The following is a 20,495-nucleotide window of genomic DNA, read 5'->3' as shown; positions in this document are numbered from 1 at the left end:
ATATTGTGAATGGGTCTAAAATGTCATAGTATGACTTAGCCTGGTCTTTGTTCCCAATTAAAGACTGAATAGGGATGTTGATTGATTTAATTTCCAAAGCTTTCCATTTTGCCTCGCATTTATCATCACACCAACATATTAAAGGTCTTAATTGTGACGCATAATAGTAATCCCTCAAATTTGGAAGGGATAGTCCCCCTCTTTCTTTAGGGAGTTGTAAAGTTTGGAATCTGATTCTCGGTTTTTTTCCGTTCCAGATAAATCTAGATATCATTTTGTCCCATTCACAAAACTGTTTGGCAGGCACCTCCACTGGTAGAGACTGAAAGAAATATAATATCCTAGGTATAACATTCATCTTGACTGCTTCTATTCTAGAACTTAAGTCCAAGGGTGACAGAGACCATCTCTCAATATCTTTTTTAATTTGTGTGATTATGGGTTGATAATTTGCTTCATAGAGTTTAGATAGGTCCTTAGTCAACCTTATTCCCAGATATTTAATTGATTTAGAGTTCCAATTGAAAGGGTAAAGCTCTTTTGTTTCCTTTGAGGGCTTGTAATTATAAGAGAGTATCTGAGTTTTATCCACATTGAGTTCATAGCCTGAGAACCGACCATACATTTCCAAGGAGCTCATTAATTTGGGGAGACATCTATCCGGATTTTTTAAATAAATTAACAAATCATCTGCATATAAAGCCAGCTTCTGCTCCTCATCATTTATAGGGATTCCTTGTATTTGAGGGTCTTCTCTGATTGCCTGGGCCAGGGGTTCTATAAAAATGGCGAACAGTCCTGGACTGCAGACGCAGCCTTGACGGACGCCACGTGACAGAGTGAATTGGTTCGATAGATGTCCATTTATTTTAACTCTTGCTGTGGGTTTTGTGTACAAAGTTTTGAAGCACTTAATTGATTCTTCAGTAAAGCCAAATTTTTTAAGTATCAGGAACAGGAAGTCCCACGAAACAGTGTCGTATGCTTTAAAAGCATCGAGGCTTACTAAAATAGAGCTTATTTTATGTTGTTTTATGTGGTTCATGACATGTAAAGTCCGCCTTATATTGTCTTGTGTTTGGCGGCCACGTATGAAGCCAGTCTGGCAAGTTTCGATGATCTCGGACAGAAAGGTGTTCATGCGTTGGGCCATGATTGAGGCATATAATTTATAATCAACATTCAGAATAGATATTGGCCTATATGAGCCACATAGGGCCTTATCTTTGCCCTCCTTAGGAATCACTGTTATAATTGCTTCGCTCCATGAGGGAGGGATTACTCCCTCCTTAAGAGTAAAATTAAAAGATGTCAGGAGTAAAGGCAAGATCTCAATACGAAAGGTTTTAAACCATTCTGCTGGTAGGCCATCACTGCCTGGAGATTTATTTGTTTTGAGATTAGAAATTGCCTTATCTATTTCCTCTATTGTTATTTTGGCAGTCATGATTTTGTTTTCGCCTTCTCCAATACAGGGGAGGTCTAAGGAATCCAGGAAAGATGTTGCTGCTTCCTTATTCACTTGAAATGGTTGCGTATACAGATTTTTATAATATGTCTCAAAGGCTCCCTCGATATCATCCAGATTACTATAAGTTTCTCCTGTTTGAGGATCTTTAATTTTATGGATTGCGTTATGAGTCTGTTGTTTACGTAGCCGCCTGGCCAATATTTTCGTAGCCTTTGGGCCTGATTCATAAAAAGTTTGTTTAATAAATCTGCATTTTTTCTCATAGTCATTCTTATAGACATCGTCAAACAAGATCTTATTTTAATGTTGTTTGGGACACAAGAAACACTTTCCTAGAGTTTCTTATGTGTGTAATTTAGTGTGTTTTTAGTATTTGAAATGGTCTCACTTCCTTCCTGAACTTCCTCCCCTCTCTCCACAAGGAGGTGGGGAAGTGCACCAAAGTATTATGGTCATTGTAGGAATCAGCAATACAGTCAAAACCTAGTCAAACACACAGACTACATTGTGGTTCTGGTCATAATAGGGTGCAAATGTTGTGCTATTAACATTGAGTGACTGCAGTGTCTTCCAGTAGTGAAATGTCCCTTTAATGAAAGCATGCAGGCTCTCCAAACAGCACGATGACTCAGTAGTATGCTATGTCTGCTGCTTGATACGTTCAGACACTTTCACTCATTAAATTGCTTTTGTTTTTGCTTTTTTGAGCTTGACCAGAACACAGTGGGAGGAAAGGCCAACTAATTCAATCCCACAGAACATTTATGTTTATTTTCCCTTTTTGGCAAAGGGACCATCAGTCTGTTGTTGACTGTCATTTTTGAGGATGTATTAACCACTTAATGTCCAGTAAAGAAAATAGTCAATCTACAAGCTCACCACGGGTCAGAATGCAGCGCATTGTGGGGTTGTAACTTTGGCTATTTTCATCAAATGTTCACTTATTTTTTGCGGAATGTTCACCTAATATTATAACATGCTCGTATGGGCTTCATGGGGTTAATCCCTATAATACCCAATGCTGATCATCAAATAGCGAAAATAGCAGATCTACACGATAACTGTGCTATGTTTGCCAAATGTTTGCCTATTATGACATGCTCAGAGTAGGGACACACAGACTTAGTGTTTAGATGTAAACACTGTGCAAACATACTGCACAGCTCTCACTGTTGGACTGTCTGTAAACTGACATTTGTCTCCATTCTGTTATTCAGTCAGCAATTCAGATTTTCACTTTAACTTTGTATTTATTTATATTCAATAAGACTCCCTTGACAGCCTATTGCTCTAATCACAAACAATAGACACACGCGCACACACACACACACACACACACACACACACACACACACACACACACACACACACACACACACACACACACACACACACACACACTCTCATCCCGTCATAATCAGCATCATCATCTATCTCATATGTCCGCCGTTTCCATGGATTCAAATCACAGAGGTGGGATGCAGGTTTCCAATGTCGACAGGCCACCTGTTCTCTGGCGGGGTTCCCATCTGCTGAGGGAATGAGGCTCGCCATCATTTGACTTCATTACTTTTGGAAGAGACTTATCACTTACAATTAACAACCCAAAATGATATCGAAACCATATTCTTTTTTACGAACAACTGACATAATCGTGCTGATGTAAATAATTGATTAATCGATAAGCAGTTTTATATTTTCTATGTATAGGGTTATATTCTCTTCCAGTGTTTATTTGTCAGAGTAATTTTTATTCTGATGGAGCTGACATTCTGAATATATAAGTGGAACCTTAGGGTCCATGTAAAGGGAGTTAACAGCCGACCTCTGCATGTCTACAACAGTACCATTCTCACTCAGGGCTTTGTCTCAGCTAGACTTCATTTAGATTACACTGGCATGGTGTTCATTACATCTCAGCTGGGTCTGTTGAACACATCAAGCTTTCTGTAGGTTGTGTATTACAAGTAACATGTGTCCACTCCTTAGAGAGCACTGGCTGTAATTAAAGAGACAGACAGACAGACAGACAGACAGACAGACAGACAGACAGACAGACAGACAGACAGACGCATGCACGCAACGCCACACACACACGCGCACAGGCACACACACACGCACACACACACACGCACACACACACACGCACACACACACACACACACACACACACACACACACACACACAAACAGCATGCAAAGCTTTGAACTGTCACCATTCTAAGCAATGAAATAAAAGTTCCGTAAATAATGTCTTGATTTATAAATCAATGTGCATAAACAGAGAGAAAGAAACAGATCTCTTGCTTGTTTTGACAGAGGGGTGATGAGCAGATGAGATTAACTCAATATTTGGTGTTGATTGCACAGACCCGATGCAAGAACAAAGGTGGCAGTGTGACTCACTTCATGACATTGATTTCAGCTGTTTACCTCAGACATTACAACAACAACAACAGCAGCAACAGCAACAGGGGTCACTTAAGATGTGGCTTCTGTCTTCTGAGTGCAGAGCAGAATTATGCATCACAATCAACAATAAAATGCATTCCAGTGGCAGGTAAACAGCGTTACAATATATCCCAGGCCTATCAAAGAGCCTTATCATCACACAACACATTTGTCTACACCAGGCCGAGTTACAGTAGGTAAAATTAGCTTAAGTTGTGGAAAATCTTGAAAATAAATATTAAAATATAAAGAGCATTAATATATCTCGAATGCATCTTAATTGAGAAGAGAAGTAGATGGACAAAATAACAACCTTTAGCTAATTTATTCTTTTCAGAATAAGAAAGACTTTATTGTCACACCTTAAAAAGTAATTAACAGTAAAATAAGGGTGAAATTAATTTGCCAGGGCTCCTCAGACTCCTCAGTTCATTAATAAATAAATAAACAAAATATGGCTCTATATCACTATATAAAAAGATCAACGCATAATAAAAAACTACGGTGCTAAAAAGCAAGTATGCTTTTGTAAACAATAAATACAAATATGAATAACCATACAACTATCTCTACTTTTCCAACTTCCTGACATCGCCCTCACTGCTCTTGTCATCTGGCTTGTTGTTCTTGCAAAATGTCCTGTGGCAGTTAGTGATTACCACAATCTGAAATGCAATTCACTCCTTGCTTTTTGCAGCAGCAAATTTTGCAGCAGCAAATTTTGCAAGAACAACAAGCCATATTCAGTTTATTTATTTTTATAATGAACTGAAATTCAGCACATTAATTTCCCCGTTATTTTACCGTTAATTATTTTTTAAGGTGTGAAAATAAAGTCTTTCTGATTCTGAAAAGAATAAATCAGTTAAATCTATTCCTCCATTAAAGATTGTCCATCTACTTCTGTTTCAATTAAGATGTATTTGTGATATATTAATAAAATGTTAATATGCCCCTCACACCAACACACAAACAGAAAGAAAACACCATAGACATCCATTGAGATATGCATGAAATGGATTATTAGTTATTACACTATAGGCATGGGCATGGCCAATTTTATGGCCAGAAGTAATTTTTTACTGAAAATGAATGGTTGGAACGGTTTCAGCACCCCAAAAAACCCCTATTTACACACCTTACAAGCTCATGTCCTGCATTTATCCTAGGCCCTCCGGGTACTCCAACTTTGATTGGCTCCCACAAAGTTTCCCAAGGGAGTTGGCTTGGAACAAATGTGTGTGTGTCCTTTTCCGACAATCTCTGGCACCGTTGGCTTGGTCGCAGCCATACTCTGCACAAACACTCCCTGAATGCCACAGCTGAACCTCTAACCCAAAGGTTTTCACATTGGCCTCTTATAGCGCCACCAGGAGGCCGCTTTGTGCAAAACACTTTTTTGGACAGTACACCTACAGATTTTGTTCAAACATCACGCAAATTGGTACACAGTCTCTCTAGAGCTATTCAACGAAACGGGTCTTTCAGATTTTTCAGTGGACAGTTGATTGGCTAAGATTGGCTTGCCACAAATCATGAACACATCGTGTGATTTCCGTGAAATTGTGCAGGCACATTCCCACTAGGCAGAGGAAGAAATGCCACTTGAACATTTTCAGCCTCATGGTGGCGCTATAACTGGCCGATTAGTGTTTTTACCTCTAACTGCATGATCTGTGTAAAACTTTGTATGCACACTCCCTAGAGGTCATGGAAAAAGCTTTGCCTGGAATTTTTCACATCTGCTCTTTATAGCGCCACCAGGAGGCCGACATATGTAAAAGAAAATCTAATATTACTCCTTCAGATTCCGCTCATTTACCACCACTTGTCCCTAAGGGGCCATCTCCATAGCAACGCGGCTGTCAGCAGAGAAGGTGGCGTGGAGCTGACAAAATGCGCTCTGGAGAGCCGCTGTCAGCCTGACGTCTGATGATGGAGGGAGACGTTATTCCCAAGAGAGAGAGGGGGAAAGAAATACTGAGAAAGGCACAGCTATAGAGAGACCGAGGGAGAGAGGAAGAGAGACATTCTGAGAGAGGCAGAGCTAGAGAGAGAGAGGTGTTCAGTGAGTCATTTTTTCCTTTTTTATTAATAAACATTTTCACTGAACAAATTACAAGTAATTTTCCAATCATCAAAATGCTAGTTACAGTAGTGCCAAATCATTTCAGTACCTGCAAAATGCAATGTTCTAGTCCGTTATTGTTGGGAACTATAGCCTACTCCCCTCTCTCCATAGTAAAAGCTTCCATTGGGGGCTTTGGTTGTGGTTTGAGGGACACATACTTGAATGTACAGCAGGGACCCTCTGGGTTCCCTGAGTGGGCTCTAAATGGGCCCTCATACAGTTTGTAACTCAGAGTGTTAATGGAGTTATGGGGGTCCTTGACATAGAAAAGCTTGAGAACCACTGAGACAATGTTCCATGCAGACAAAGAAAGAGCATTAGTTAGCCATTACTGTGGGTGTGCTTTAACAACCACTCTTTGGCCCCCATTGTAACTGCAATAAGGCAGTCATCTGGAGCTGTCATCACATTCACAGTAAAAGGTCAGCAGCCAGAATGTACAGTGTGCAGAGTTTAAATCCACAACTGTTTTGTTTAACCAGACGTTTCATGTGTGAATGAATGCCTTTACACGTCCTTTAATTTCAACTGATACTGTACATGTCTTTATAATATATATTGGTATCATATAGTCATTCATATAAAACAACCTTTTCCTACCTACAGTATCACACCACATCACTGGCTAGCAGATATAGCTCATGTGACTCTCTTCACTCTGGGCAGAGCCATTGAAGGAGAGTTACGATATCTCCATTCACTTCATGGGGCCAGTCCAATGGCGGCTCCGTGCGCCTATCAGGGTCGGCTATGGGGAGCCGGATAGTTACCGGACCGGAAGTTGACAGGTGACTGGACTCAGGCAACAGCCCAGCTTTAATGATCTTAAATCCCTTTATTTTAGATTGTTTTTAATAATAGTACAGATAGTTGTCGCAATACAATACTGTAAAACAGTTGTGATGTTGCACACATTCCTAAAATTGCTGATATTTGCTCCGCTCTTTTAGAGTGCCCGCCATGAATACTGGACAACTCACCCCGGTGCTTGCCCGTTTCTCCTCCCGGAATTTTCACCAGTGAGGGGGATAACTTTGTAATATGCTATTGGCTGTTTGTATTATTTTTGGAAAAATATAAAAAGATACTCCTGTGGAAAGGCTATATTATTTTACTTATATTGACCCTATAAACAATTTAGTATTATTTAGTATATGTAAGGTTTTGCACACTCAAATGGTGTCAGATAATCCCCACATATCCTACAACAACTTCTGTGAACAGACTTCACTGTATAGCTTTTCATAAATTATATTTGTACTTAGGCTGTCTGCTGTCATGAAAGTTTATAGTTAGAGAAATTCAAAGTCCAGCCGTCTGCTGTCCAGCCCATCCCACCCCTCACTGGGGAAAATTCTGGGAGGAAAACAGAAACGGGGTGAGTTGTCTTGTTACCCCCGCCATGAAACTGGGAGGTCGGGGTTCGATCCCCGGCCGGGTCATACCAAAGACTGTAAAATGGGACCCAATGCCTCCCTGCTTGGCACTCAGCATCAAAGGGTTGGATTGGGGGGTCAAATCAACTAATGTTCCAAATGATTCCCGAGCGAGGCACGGCTGCAGCTCACCGCTCCTTGGCTGCGGCTCACCGCTCCAAGAGATGGGTCAAATGCGGAGAACAAATTCCACTGCGGTAACGTGTGACAAATCGTATGACTTTGACTTCGACAATTTTCAAACTCCAGCTTGTTCCCAAATCTTTGCTCTCCTCTGTCTGCAGGTATCCCGTCAGGAGCAGAGAAAGCTCTTTGTGATTTACTGTATATGTAATGCAATCTGGGAACCCATTGGGTAGAATATGCATGTGTGTGTAACTGTGTATGAAAGGAAGGGGGAGAGAGAGAGAGAGAGAGAGAGAGAGAGAGAGAGGGTGATAAGATAGAGGGACAGAGAATATGCACACGCATAGGGGGGGTGCTCATGTGCATGTGCGTACGGTGCGTGTGTGTCTGTGTGCACGCTTCCGTGTGCAGCACATGATCCCATGAATGATTGCAATCACGTGTCAATGGCACTGATTGCCTGTCTGTGTGATTATCGATGTCAGTGTGCATGCGTGTTGGTGTGTGATTAAGTGACAGGCTGACTGGCTCACTGATGGAGTGATGGAGTGAATAGGTCACTGAGTGAATAAGTAAGGGAGTGAGTGAGGTAATTAGGCAGTGATCGAGTGAGTGTGCATGTGAGTTGGAAGTGAGTGAGAAGGCTACAGTGAATCATACCACTATTTGCAATTGACTCAATAGGTGGTTAATTAAAGCAAAAGGCTTTGGTCCCGGGACTTCACAGAGGACCTGTGTGTTATCACTTGTTGGTTTTGACAAAGTGCAACAGGAGTCAGATGAGATGAAGAAAGTGTCATGGGTTTTCTAGTTCTGTCTCAATATTATCGTGGGATCTACGATGTATTCCATGTATTCAGGCTTAAAATGGCATTGTTTTGTTCTAACAACAGCTGAGTAATGAGAGTGACACAGCCTGGCTCCATTTTGGAGCGACTCTCTTGCTCATCACTTGGTTCAGTCAGAAACACTCATGTCAAATAGACTAACCATTTATTGTGCACAAATGGAATACAGGGAGATGTTCCCTGAATTTTGTCTAAGCAAAATCAGGGAGTGTTAAAGCAAAAAAAAGATGGGTATACAAGAGCAAGCCCTTTAAGCAAGACACGTAATCAGATTAACTTGTCATACAAACTTCAATGGATTTTTACATTACATTTTAGTCATAGAATATTGAATCAGTTTAGAGCTATACAACATTGAATTCCAGTTTACTTTAGAGTAATGCACACATGAATTTCAGTTACATTCAGTATTAAACATTATAAGACTCATAACAATAAAGTGGAGGCTGGGTTGGTGAAGGCAAGCTTTGCCGGCAGAACATATTATGTGAAGCAATTGAAGCAGAGATGTGTATGAGACAGCTGCATTTAAACGGACTGCCTTGTTTAGGGAATGACGTGTGATTGGTGTGAAAGCGTGGCTGATTGAAAGCAATCAGCAGACTGACAGCCAATTACAGCTGAGGTGTGCAAGACTCCCGTGTCATACATGAACTAATGCTTAATTTATTAGCTAAACATAAGCCATTGTTATTGGCTGAGCAACATAGCCTTGCCATATAGCTTAGCAGCTAACTTAGCTTTAGTATAGTGCTGCCAGCTCTGTACCAATTATCCCTTCACTAGCCCCTCCCCAACCCATCCTTCCAATAGGCACGTTAGCAGCGAAGAAAGCTTGACCTGCATAGCAACCGTTGCTAAACTATTTGGATTGGCATTGGACAATCGCTTTTTGGGGTGGGATTTAGTGAAGGGATAATTAGACACAAAAAGTGACACAAATCGTCAAACAAGCAGAATGAATCTCATTCATTAATTAACCATTGCATCCCTATTCTGAGCATACCATAATGAGTGAACAATATGTTTTGTATGTATTATTTTAAATACCTTGATAAATATTGTATCGTGGACTTGTTATCGCAAAATGATCGTATCGTGAGGTTTTGGTATCATTACATCCCTACTAAATATTAAAAAGAAACATTTAGACTGCACTGGAGACAAAGAGGAAAAACATAAAAGATGTACAAACTGTACAATGATGGAAACACAGAGAGACAGAGATTGTTTCATATTGTATAATCTCACTACGTTGAATGGGACACAGACAGGCATAATAATAGTACATAGAAAGAGAGGTCCACACATGTGCCTTTCTCCCCTGACAGGAGATGTAAAGATGTTCCTCGAAGACAAGCAGCCACACAGAGAGAAAAAAAAAAGTGGAGCAGGGAGGGCGAGGCGAACAGGGCAGGCTGGCAGGAGAGGAACAGCGTCAAAAAGAGCATGAGAAATCGAGAGACAAGAGAAGAGAGAAGAGCAGACTCCCTGTAGAGAGCAAAGGCAGAGAAACCTCTTTCAGATGTAGAGTAAGGTCTGCAGGTGGTCCTAACTAAGGAAGAGGAGTTCTTGGGAGAGTACGTACGGCCATTTTAATTGGAGAAATAATAGCAGGTGCGTTCCCTTCAAAAGGCCAATTATTGTATGCACACGGTGTGGAGGTGTATTTTTGTTCCTCTGTTATTTTTTTGGTTTTTATTGTGTCTAAATTTTAGAGCTTCAGCAGAGGGCAGGGCCACTTTTACAACAATACCACCACCAACACAGTAAAATCCTCTGTGTTAATCGAACTCGGAGAGTGATGTGTAGAGATGGACTCAAATAGATTTTTACAGTACAACACAATTTTATTGTGTAGTTAAGTCGCAAAGATAACACACATTGTATAGACCCTTTGCCTTTGTAGCCTGGTTAATAAACCAGACTAATAGGCAAAAAAAAATTGCCAACGGCTGATTCGGTCTGGTTTATTAACCAGGCTATTGCCTTTGCTGTGCAGCCAGAACAGTATATGTTAAAAATGTAATTTAAAAAATCAATTTTGTCCACCCCATGCAACAAAACAGTATTCTACCCAATTTCTGTTCAATAAAAATAAGAATTTGAGTTCTCCCAAATGGCTTACCAGGACTGCTGCCATGGGTACTGATACTGTACACGTGAGTTATGGCAATCAAGTATTTTGGACTTGAAAATTGAACAAAATTCTTCTTCATAATAATAATGTTGATCCAAGAGATTCACAAATAATGTGTGTCGACTGGTGGAGACCATGGAAGAGAATATATGCGTGTGACCGTGCGTGCGTGCGTGCGTGCGTGCGTGCGTGCGTGCGTGTGTAAGCATGCATGCATGCGCGTGCGAGTCGAGTGCGACTGTGCGCAACGTGAACACTGAACAGAGAGTTAAATTAGCCGGTCTGCGAGCCTGCAGATGGATGCTATTGTCTCTGTTTGTCCCAAATGCATATTTTATTATCATGCCATGCATGGAGTATAAAACTACAAAGCAATTCGGCATTTAGCTCAGGTTGTGAGCGTATAGTGTACTGGGTTAAAAGAGCATGGGATAGTGAGTGTGACATTGAGGAAAAAGGAAAAAAGGACATTTTTAACTGGAGTAAAGTCTTGATGTGAACACTTTTGGCGTAACTAAGACATTTGCTGAATATATTTTTTTTTAAATAATGTACAAACTGGCATGTCCTATACTCATAAAAGCAGTGACTGTTGGTGTGACATACGGTATGTTCCACAAGACTGCTAATAACAGCAATACAATTCAACAACAAGATAATAATGATGATAATACTGGATGTAATAGAAAGCTAACAACAAAGACAATTCTTTTGTACATTGACCCAATTCTACCCATACAGTATTTTGCTATTTGTTCTAGATGCTGTATTTTATGAAAGAAACACTGAATTCTTGAACGCTTTGTTTTTTACATTCTAGAAACATAAAGAGGTCACAAAAACTAATATTTACGTACAACTTTAGAATAATGTTCCATAAACATCCCATAAATGTCTATACTGTAAGCATATTCTATTTTTATTAAGCTTAAACAGATACAGGCTTTGAGAAAACATGTTTCCATTGTGGTCCTATGTATTAATGAATCAACAGCTATATGGAATATAGACACTATAATGGAATACTGTATGCAACATGGTATTAGCACATTTGAATTACCTTTTTAAGCAGTTCATAATAACAAGTTACGAATTAGTTACAAATGTAAAACATTGTCTTACGATGAGGATAGTTGCAACTTTAGAATATCATCCCAATAAGGTCTCATCATCATCATGAAAACGAGGATCCGGCCGTTCTCCTCAGTCATTCATCTCTTTTCCTTCTGGACCAAGCCCCCAGTAAGGCTATCCAACGTTGAAGCTGCCACTACTTACTGGCGAAATGTGGAATTTCAGCCCTTTCATGGAGGTGGACGGACATTCATGACGTCACGTGCGTAAGCCCGGACCTCAAAATTGAGGTCTGGGGCTAGGCTAGGCTAAACTTCCGCTCACTCGACCCATTGAGTTATAATTATACTTCCGGCAGTCTTCCGGGTGCTTCAAAACGCCACTGAGAAACTTCCACTGAAATGAATAGCGGGGAGGGCGGTCTCTATCCTTTATAGCTCTATGTTCTGGACTAGCAGAGCTAACTGGACCCTCCGTCTGTGTGCCTGCTGATGACTGTGGAGTCCAAGGTGTGTGTGGAAGAGCCGGGGGCAAATAAATGTATTCACTAATAAACTTTAAATAATGATTTGTTGCTCACTTCTTAAACATGTATTAATGAATGTTTAGATAGGTCTTATAAAATTGGTCAATTGTTTCCGATCAATAAAACTACAATAATACACTTAAAATATGCTTTGACAATGTAACTTTGTGAAGTGTGAAATGAAGGAGAAATAAAGGCAAGTTCACTGTGTTGTATTACCTATTATTTCAGCAAGTTTCAAGTTTCTGTAAGTTGATTTTTCTTTTATGTACTGATTAGAAATCAGTGGGTTCCTGGAATGTAGAAAATTAAAAGAAAAAAGACAAAATATGGTATGCTTTGAAATATGGGATATAAAAACACTGGTGTGGTAATTTAAGATGTACAATAAAGCATGCATATTGTACATGCATGTCCTTTGAACAATCTGCACCTGACCTGAGGCAGATTTATCACCAACATAACCTTTACGCTTTCACGCTGTGGACATGCATGTTACCCAACTGTGAAAGTGCAAACCTCGTAACTCTCACTGTCCACACAGAAAGGACCTGGCCTCTTAACATCCATCTGCTTTGTAAGCACTCTGAGCTCAAGCCTATATAGGCTATACCGCTTCTCCATCAGCCAACACTTTCAAAAATAAATGAGCAAATATGATTGAATTAATAAACTATGAGATTGGAGCATGGGGGCAAACACAACATGCACTGCCGCGGGGCAGTTCATTTGCATGAACCTTGAGAGTGAGTAAAAAATAACCCAGCATGTATGCTACCTCCTGCAACTAATGATTTGAACCGGCTTCCTCTGTCGTTTGGTGATATTTGCTTGGCTCAGAGTGATGAGAGAACTGTTGTTTTCCCCTTTCAGTAATGATTCAGTAATGTTGTTTAAGATAACAGTAATGTTATCAGACATCTAAATTATTTTGCACTTACATTTGAATGGTTTACCACATTCTGCTGCAACTCTTATAGTTATCCTGAAGTTTTACCAAAACATACAAAAACACTGGTATGGTTCTTTAAGTCTTTAAGTGCTGAGAAGATTGTGGACCCTTGTAGGATGTTCGCATTATGGTTTCCTATCCGTTTTTAAACTTTCAGGATGCATGCTGTTGCATGAGGATTCAAGTAAGAGTTGATGTGTAAGAAATGAGTGTGAGAAATGTAATTGTTTCTGTACTCCTGTACAGAAACAATTACTCTTACCAATTACCTGTACTCTTTATTTCGGATAGGTCAGTGTAAAGAGACGGGAAACTAAGGGCAGAGACAGACAGCAGAGAGACATGGGAGATGAGACAGGTCAGGCGAACCCCAGGCTTATTGCTTTTTTTAGTCTGTGGCGTAAATGGTTGAACCTAGCCTTACCTACCTTGCCTAGCCCAAGGGTTCCCAAACTTTTCAGACTGCGACGCCCCAAAATAATCATATATGAACTAGGGAACCCCCACCCTGACAAGCAGCACTTGGAATTGTAGACAATAGACATTACATTTAGTTTCACTTGGTTCCACAGATAAAAGTCAGTGTACCTGATTATTGCACGGTAAACAGTATTTGCAATACGTCTTTTTCCTTTATGGTCTTTGATATACTGATATATAAATATTCTTGCACCATAATGCATTCTGAACTCTAACCTGGAGTAATTCTGCATGAACAACCAGGAGATGCATTAGTCCCTCTTATACATTGGCAGGTAATGTTTTCTTGTCCATGATAAATGGCAGCATGTGTTTGGTGGCTCTGTGCTAACACAATTTTCTAGAAAAACAGTTTGTCAGCCAGAAGCCTTTTCCCCCTCATTATTTGTCACAGAGTGATTTGTTCCTATGAGTTTGGGTTTGTCTCTGTTGATATATGAGAATTTTCTTCCAAGGTAAACACAATGTGGAAGAAAAGTAATTGGCTGTCGCTATGTTGTATAGGGTTTAAGGTTGACCAAATTGCCTGCCTGACCAACTATGACCTCTCCAATTAACACACACAACATTCACCATATTAAACATCAACATTGATTCTAGACATCCATACGGTTGTCAAACAGCCACTAATTTCCACTTATCTACCCAAACAAAGCCATTTTCATTAGATAATACGATTTTGGCATCAAGTAAACATTATTACTATGGCATGAGATTTAGACCTTGGCGCCAGGCTACGTTTTGCCCTGGGACAGCCTGATGAATAGAAGTTGGTCTGATAAATAAATGCATCTGCCTGTATTTAAAAGCCCCTGGATGGGATTATTAGGAGCTCACACAACGATTAAACCGAACTTAAGAAGTTGCCGTCGGGTGTTTTCTTTACCGTATTATAGAAACCATTCTATAATACGCTCATCTCTGTAGAGCCGTTCAGAGAGTCTGAGGCTGAAGAGCAAGCAGAGGTTTCGTTAAGAGCGTCTGATAAATGCCTAAATTGTAAATTGTAGGTTTCATTTATGAGGAATAAAGCACCGGGTGGTCATGCAGCACCCAACTAAGATCACAGACGGATTGATTCCTTTCTCCAAACACAGACGGAATTGGCTGAGTGAGGGATTGGACAGAGGGAGGGACGAGAGGGGGAGAAAGCGAGCAGGGGGAATAAAAAGACCCTGAATATGTTTCACCCGTTTGCGATGGCGGCCTAGTTCTTTGTGTTAATTCCTCCATGCCTTTTAACTTCTAAAGCTCCAGCATTGTGGAGCAGTAGGACAGAGTGATTGAGAAATTCGGGGGGTATTTTTACCCGAGCACTCACTGGCCCTGAGGGGACAGTACAGTATACGTATGTGTTTCTTTTTCCTCCTTCTTCTGCTGCTTGCCTCTTTAGTGGTTTCACAATGAACTTCTGGAATTGAATTGTGCCCGCGAGAGAGACTTGAGACTCTCATTGAATCCACATCACAGGGGCTTTCTGATTGGCACTGTGCTGATGATGTTGGGTACACGCAGAAGGCACACCATGATGCTATTATGTTTCAGGCAGCCATGCAAAATGGCAGGACGACATGTGTGTTTGATGTGGGTTCAAGTGACACACATGTTAAAAATAATGCCTCTTTATACATTGTACATTAACTGTTTCATAGATACACTCAAAGGTTACAGAATCTAATAACAATACAGTGCTCTGCTAAGCCAAAGTGTTAATTATTATTTGCAATTTTATGAACTGCATATGTGACTGATTACATTTTTTTTAGCGAGTAGTACCGACCTAATTTAGCATAATTGTGCTAGGGAGCCGGTGGCATCTTCTCCATGCTCTAGTCTAGTCTACCACAATACTCACCCTCTCTCTCTCTGACCTGTCATTGAACTCCCAACATTGACTGTTCCCATGGACCTGAGGTCTTCTCTCTTGTATAGTCCCATTGACTCCAATTAGCTGTAGTGGCATTTCCCACGTCTTGTGACAGCTCGTACAGACTAGCAGACCTCCTCTCCTTCCCTCCCCTATTGCTCTCCCTCCTTCCCTCCCCCCGGCCCCCGCTCCTCCTCTGCATGCTGCCCTCCTCCGTCTCTGCCTACTCTCCCCTACTCTTCTCTTGTTCTCCATCCAGTTCTTTGTCCTGGCCCTCTCCCACACAGCCCAGCTGTTTGGCCCGTGGTAAATGTCGCCTCACAGCGAGGACTGCTGGGTGCCCAGCCGCCAGGCATCCAGGGCCAGACGCTGGCTTGGTTGTGTTTGCCCTTTCACTCTCAATTCACTGTGTCTTTCTACTCTCACTACCCCCCTCTGTCCCTTCCCCTGTCTCTCTCTTTCACCCAAACTCTCTCTCTCTCTCTTCTCTTCTTTGGCTGTCTCCCTCTCAGTCTTGCTATCGATCTTTCTATCCACTCTGCTTTCGATCGAATCTCTACCATGTCTCTCTCTCTCTCTCTCTCTCTCTCTCTCTCTCTCTCTCTCTCTCTCTCTCTCTCTCTCTCAGTCTCTCTCACACTCTCTCTACCATGTCTCTCTCTCTCCCAGTCTCTCTCACACTCTCTCTACCATGTCTCTCTCTCTCTATCTATCATGTCTCTCTCTCTCTCTCTCTCTCTCTCTCTCTCTCTCTCTCCCAGTCTCTCCAACACTCTCTCTCTATCTTTCTCTCCCGCTTGCTCTCCCTTCCTCCCTCATTCCCTCGTTCTGATTTGCATACGTTCTGATTGGCTGCCATTCGCTGACAGAAGCGGTGTGTGGCTTGTTGTAACACAGCTGGCTGCTCCCACAGCGTTACTGTTGGCTGTCTTCAGCTAGTTTTCCATGGCTCATCCCCCACGGGGACGGGGCTGGGGTTGGGGCTGGGGCTGGGCTGGGCGAGAGGAGAGTGCTGAGACAGAGATTTTCCCCCAGCCAACTCTTCCACAACTTATTTCACTTACTGTACTTTTATCCCCTTTTCCAATTCCCAAGTCCTCCTACTGTGCCTTGTCTCTGGCCCTGTTGTCCCCTACTGGTTAGTCTTAGGGTGGGAGGGTGTAGGGCAGGCCACTGTTTCTCATCCAGTGGTCCACGGACCACTAATGGTCCATTGTGTGTATGTTTTGTTCACAAAAATCTATAAACATTGGATTAAGTAAAAATAATTGTATGTATACATACATACATACTGTACATACACACACGCACGCACCTGCCTCTCCTCTGCAGTTCTGGCACTCCTCTCTAGATTGGAGGGTGCCAAGTACTGTAGAGGAGGGGGGGTGACTGTTCCTGTGTGTATTATGTTTGGTCTTTATGTTAGGCCCTGTGAATGAATTGGGCCTTTGAAATATGTTTGAGTGTATATTCCTCTGAAGTATATACTGTAGTAGTGTGGAAGATTACTCGTAGGCCTTAGTTGGCCGTGTGGTTGAGTCAATTGATTGAAACTTGCTGATTAGGGGATGGTTTGCCCCACCTGTATGAAAGCAGGATTGCTGCAGGTGGAGGCAGTTCAGTATTACCTGAGGCTAGGAGAGACATCAGGGAGAGCTGCAAGCCAGGAAGGTTAAATAGCCTGTAACAGTCTCTCAAGATCTTTTTAAAGTTTAGCCAGCAGGTGTATTTTGTTTCCTATTTTTGGAATGTTATTTTGACCAGTATTTATTACTTTTTGTATTGTCACTGCACTTTGGAGGTAAATAAAATGCCTGAAATATACTTGTGGACCTGTCTACTCCCTGGAACCTCCGGCATTATCATACATAATATACATACATAGTTAACACTTAAAGGGTAAGACCACTTAGGTTTGGGTTGTGTAGTTACCTTGCCATGATGTAACTCCAATTATGGACATGAAATAAAAAATAACTCCAGAGATTAGAAATGTATAATTCAAAATATGCTCCTCATTGGACAAGGTAACTACACAACCCAAACCTAAAAAAAGTGGTCTCACACTTTAAGATTTAGTGTAAGCCATAGCATTATGGTGCATGTCATTGTCCAAACCACCTTTGTTTATTATTTTATTTCTGATTAGTACATGTTAAAATCAGTGTTAATTTAAACATTTATAACTGAGCATGTAAACAAATAACTCAAAGTTAAATGAGCACTGATTTGAAGGCGTAGAAGTCTTATGTGGCGTCCTTCCCCTTTGTCTCCCACAGGTGGGACATCCACCCTGCGTCTGTCCTCGGTGCGGGAGCTTCCTGGCCAGTTGCAGGAGCTGTATCAGCAGGGTTTCATCCTGGCTGCAGTTCACCCGTTCATCCACCCCTGTGGACCAGAGTCCAACAGCCCCCAGCACCAGCTCTACCGGGCCATACTGGTCCAACTCAATGACGGGTAGCTACACCTACTATACTGCATCGTGTGTGTGTGTGTGTGTGTGTGTGTGTGTGTGTGTGTGTGTGTGTGTGTGTGTGTGTGTGTGTGTGTGTGTGTGTGTGTGTGTGTGTGTGTGTGTGTGTGTGTGTGTGTGTGTGTGTGTGTGTGTGTGTGTGTGTGTGTGTGTGTGTGTGTGTGTGTGTGTGTGTGTGTGTGTGTTGGGGAAAAGATTTCCAACAATTAAGTTTCCTCATTAAGTTCCATTTCCAGAAAAGTACAATATGTATTTCTTTCTATCCTGTCTATCTTGTCTTTACTCATTCACATATTTACATTTGTATTCTCTTGAACGATATAGAGACCTATACTGTATGTTGGTCATTGATTGTATATTTTATGTCTGATCCCACTGCAACAGAAACCACCATTTATACAGTATGTGGTTGCTTAGCAACATACCCAAAACGTGACTCAGCCCTTTGCCTTCCTGACTTCCTTGGAATCATGCCAAGCAGTGAGCACTGTGCAAAACCCCTCCTATATATAGGGAGGCTCACAATACTTACAGCACTACAGTAACAGAACATTTAGTTATTTCCTGCCAGGAACTTGGAAAAAAACACTGCATTTGGTAATGTAGTTATTGGAGACTGCACTCTATCTAGAGGCCACAGTTTAATACCGGCATGATCAACCCTGATCAATCTTTTTCTATCGATGTTAAGTTACTCAGGTGGGGCGAAATCCATTCACGGTGGAGACGTAGGTCCCGACGTATTATCTTCCGTCGTGGCTTATTATTCAATAGGTCGCGGTTTAAATATTAATTCGTCCCGACGGTTTAATAATTTGCCCCAACGGTTTATTTTCGTCGGGGCTATGTATGAATCCGTCGGCGTTCGCAACGTATTTTATAATAGGTCGCGGTGGTTTGATAATAATTCGCCTCGACGGTTTATTTTTCGTGGGGGGCGAATGATGAATACGTCGCGTATTACAACTCGTCGTGCCGTATTAATTAATACGTCGAAAGGGTGCATGCCTTTCCCCGTGGAGAACCTGCAGGGCAGCAGGCCTTTTTACGCGCGCATCGTGCCCGGGGATCGGCGCACCACCGCGTGCGCCTCGCCGGTCCGGTTCCGTGGAGGGATGGCCCGACCCTCGTCCGTGAACCCCTGGGGGGGTCCCCGTGGACCCTTGGGGGATCACGGGGGTCCGCATAGGAGCGACGAGAGTGAGTGAGTGAGTGAGTGAGTGTGTGTGTGTGTGTGTGTGTGTGTGTGTGTGTGTGTGTGTGTGTGTGTGTGTGTGTGTGTGTGTGTGTGTGTGTGTGTGTGTGTGTGTGTGTGTGTGTGTGTGTGTGTGTGTGTGTGTGTGTGTGTGTGTGTAGCCATGTGTGCAACTATATTCTCGCACCTATACAGTCTGAGCGCTTGTGCTCCTATCCGTGTGCCTGTGTGTATCCGATTAGAAACGGCATAATTCATAAAATAAAAACATCTCCATAATCCTTGGGAAGTTTGCTTTCATTCATGATACATTATGCTATTCTCCTTGAGTCTCTTTTAAATGAAGTGCCATGTTTTTATTTGGCTGGCTGACTGGCTATATACTGTATAGCTGACTGGCTAACTGACTGACTGGCTGGTTGGTTAACGGACTGAGTGGCTGCACCCCCATGTAAATACCCTTAACCCTCACCCTGGCAGTCAAATATCTGTTTGCTTTAGTGTGAGGGCCTTACAACTGTTTGTTTGAGGCAACCTGACATATGGTCAGCATCAATTTGGCTGTGAGTCAGCAACAATCAGTCCCTTATCTCCAGCCCTCTGGATGCCCCAACCACAAAGTGCTGCATGGCCCAAACTCACTGCTGCCCCTTCATCTGCCCTCCAGGCCATCGCCCAGGCCCCTCTCTCCTGGGGGCTGTGAGGGTAGTCGTCAGCCAGGCCATCGCCCAGGCCCCTCTCTCCTGGGGGCTGTGAGGGTAGTCGTCAGCCAGGCCATCGCCCAGGCCCCTCTCTCCTGGGGGCTGTGAGGGTAGTCGTCAGCTCGTATCAGGGGCAGAGAGCCATGGGGACTCACGCAAAGGGTGATTGAAGGGCAGTGGAGAGTAGTAGAGCATGCATGTTGCCTGGAGCCGCCGGGCAGCTATGGCTGCTATCTGAAAAAACACGAGTTTTATCTTCTAAAATATCATGAAAGTGAAATAAAATGTTTGGAAACCATCGTTAGGTGAGCTGGCAGCTGTGAGGAGACTGAAGCACCATTGACCAGATCTTTCTCGGCTCTGGCTGGGCTGTTTCACATTTAAGACAGAGACAGAGACAGAGACAGACAGAGAGAGAGAGAGACAGAGAAAGAGTCCTGGGGGTTGGGCAGTGAAGCCAGCCAGGCTGTAAATCCCCAGACTCCCTGGACAAGGAATTCACCATGGATTCCTCTTAAATTAATGCCGGAATTCTGAGTTTAGACAAACAATTATGGCAAATTCTTCACTTTATTGGGGATTAGGAGAATCTCCCCTCCATTCCTGTTACTGTATGCTCCAGGT

At 42.2% G+C, this 20,495-nt stretch overlaps 1 protein-coding gene across 2 annotated transcripts in view; it reads left to right on the top strand.

Moving 5' to 3' along the window:
• Nucleotides 1–20,495, top strand: part of rftn1b (raftlin, lipid raft linker 1b) — an 83,565-nt gene that overhangs the window by 10,636 nt on the left and 52,434 nt on the right. For both annotated transcript variants that reach the window (XM_083760597.1, XM_083760596.1), the window contains exon 2: nucleotides 17,782–17,959. In XM_083760597.1, the coding sequence (XP_083616723.1) occupies nucleotides 17,782–17,959 (178 nt within the window). The remainder of the gene's footprint in view (nucleotides 1–17,781; nucleotides 17,960–20,495) is intronic.

Source organism: Protomyctophum parallelum (assembly GCF_964188405.1).
Source record: "Protomyctophum parallelum genome assembly, chromosome: 3".
In the NCBI taxonomy this organism is placed as follows: domain Eukaryota; kingdom Metazoa; phylum Chordata; class Actinopteri; order Myctophiformes; family Myctophidae; genus Protomyctophum; species Protomyctophum parallelum.
Note: the sequence above shows the minus strand (reverse complement) of the source record. Positions and strands in the feature narration are given on the sequence as shown.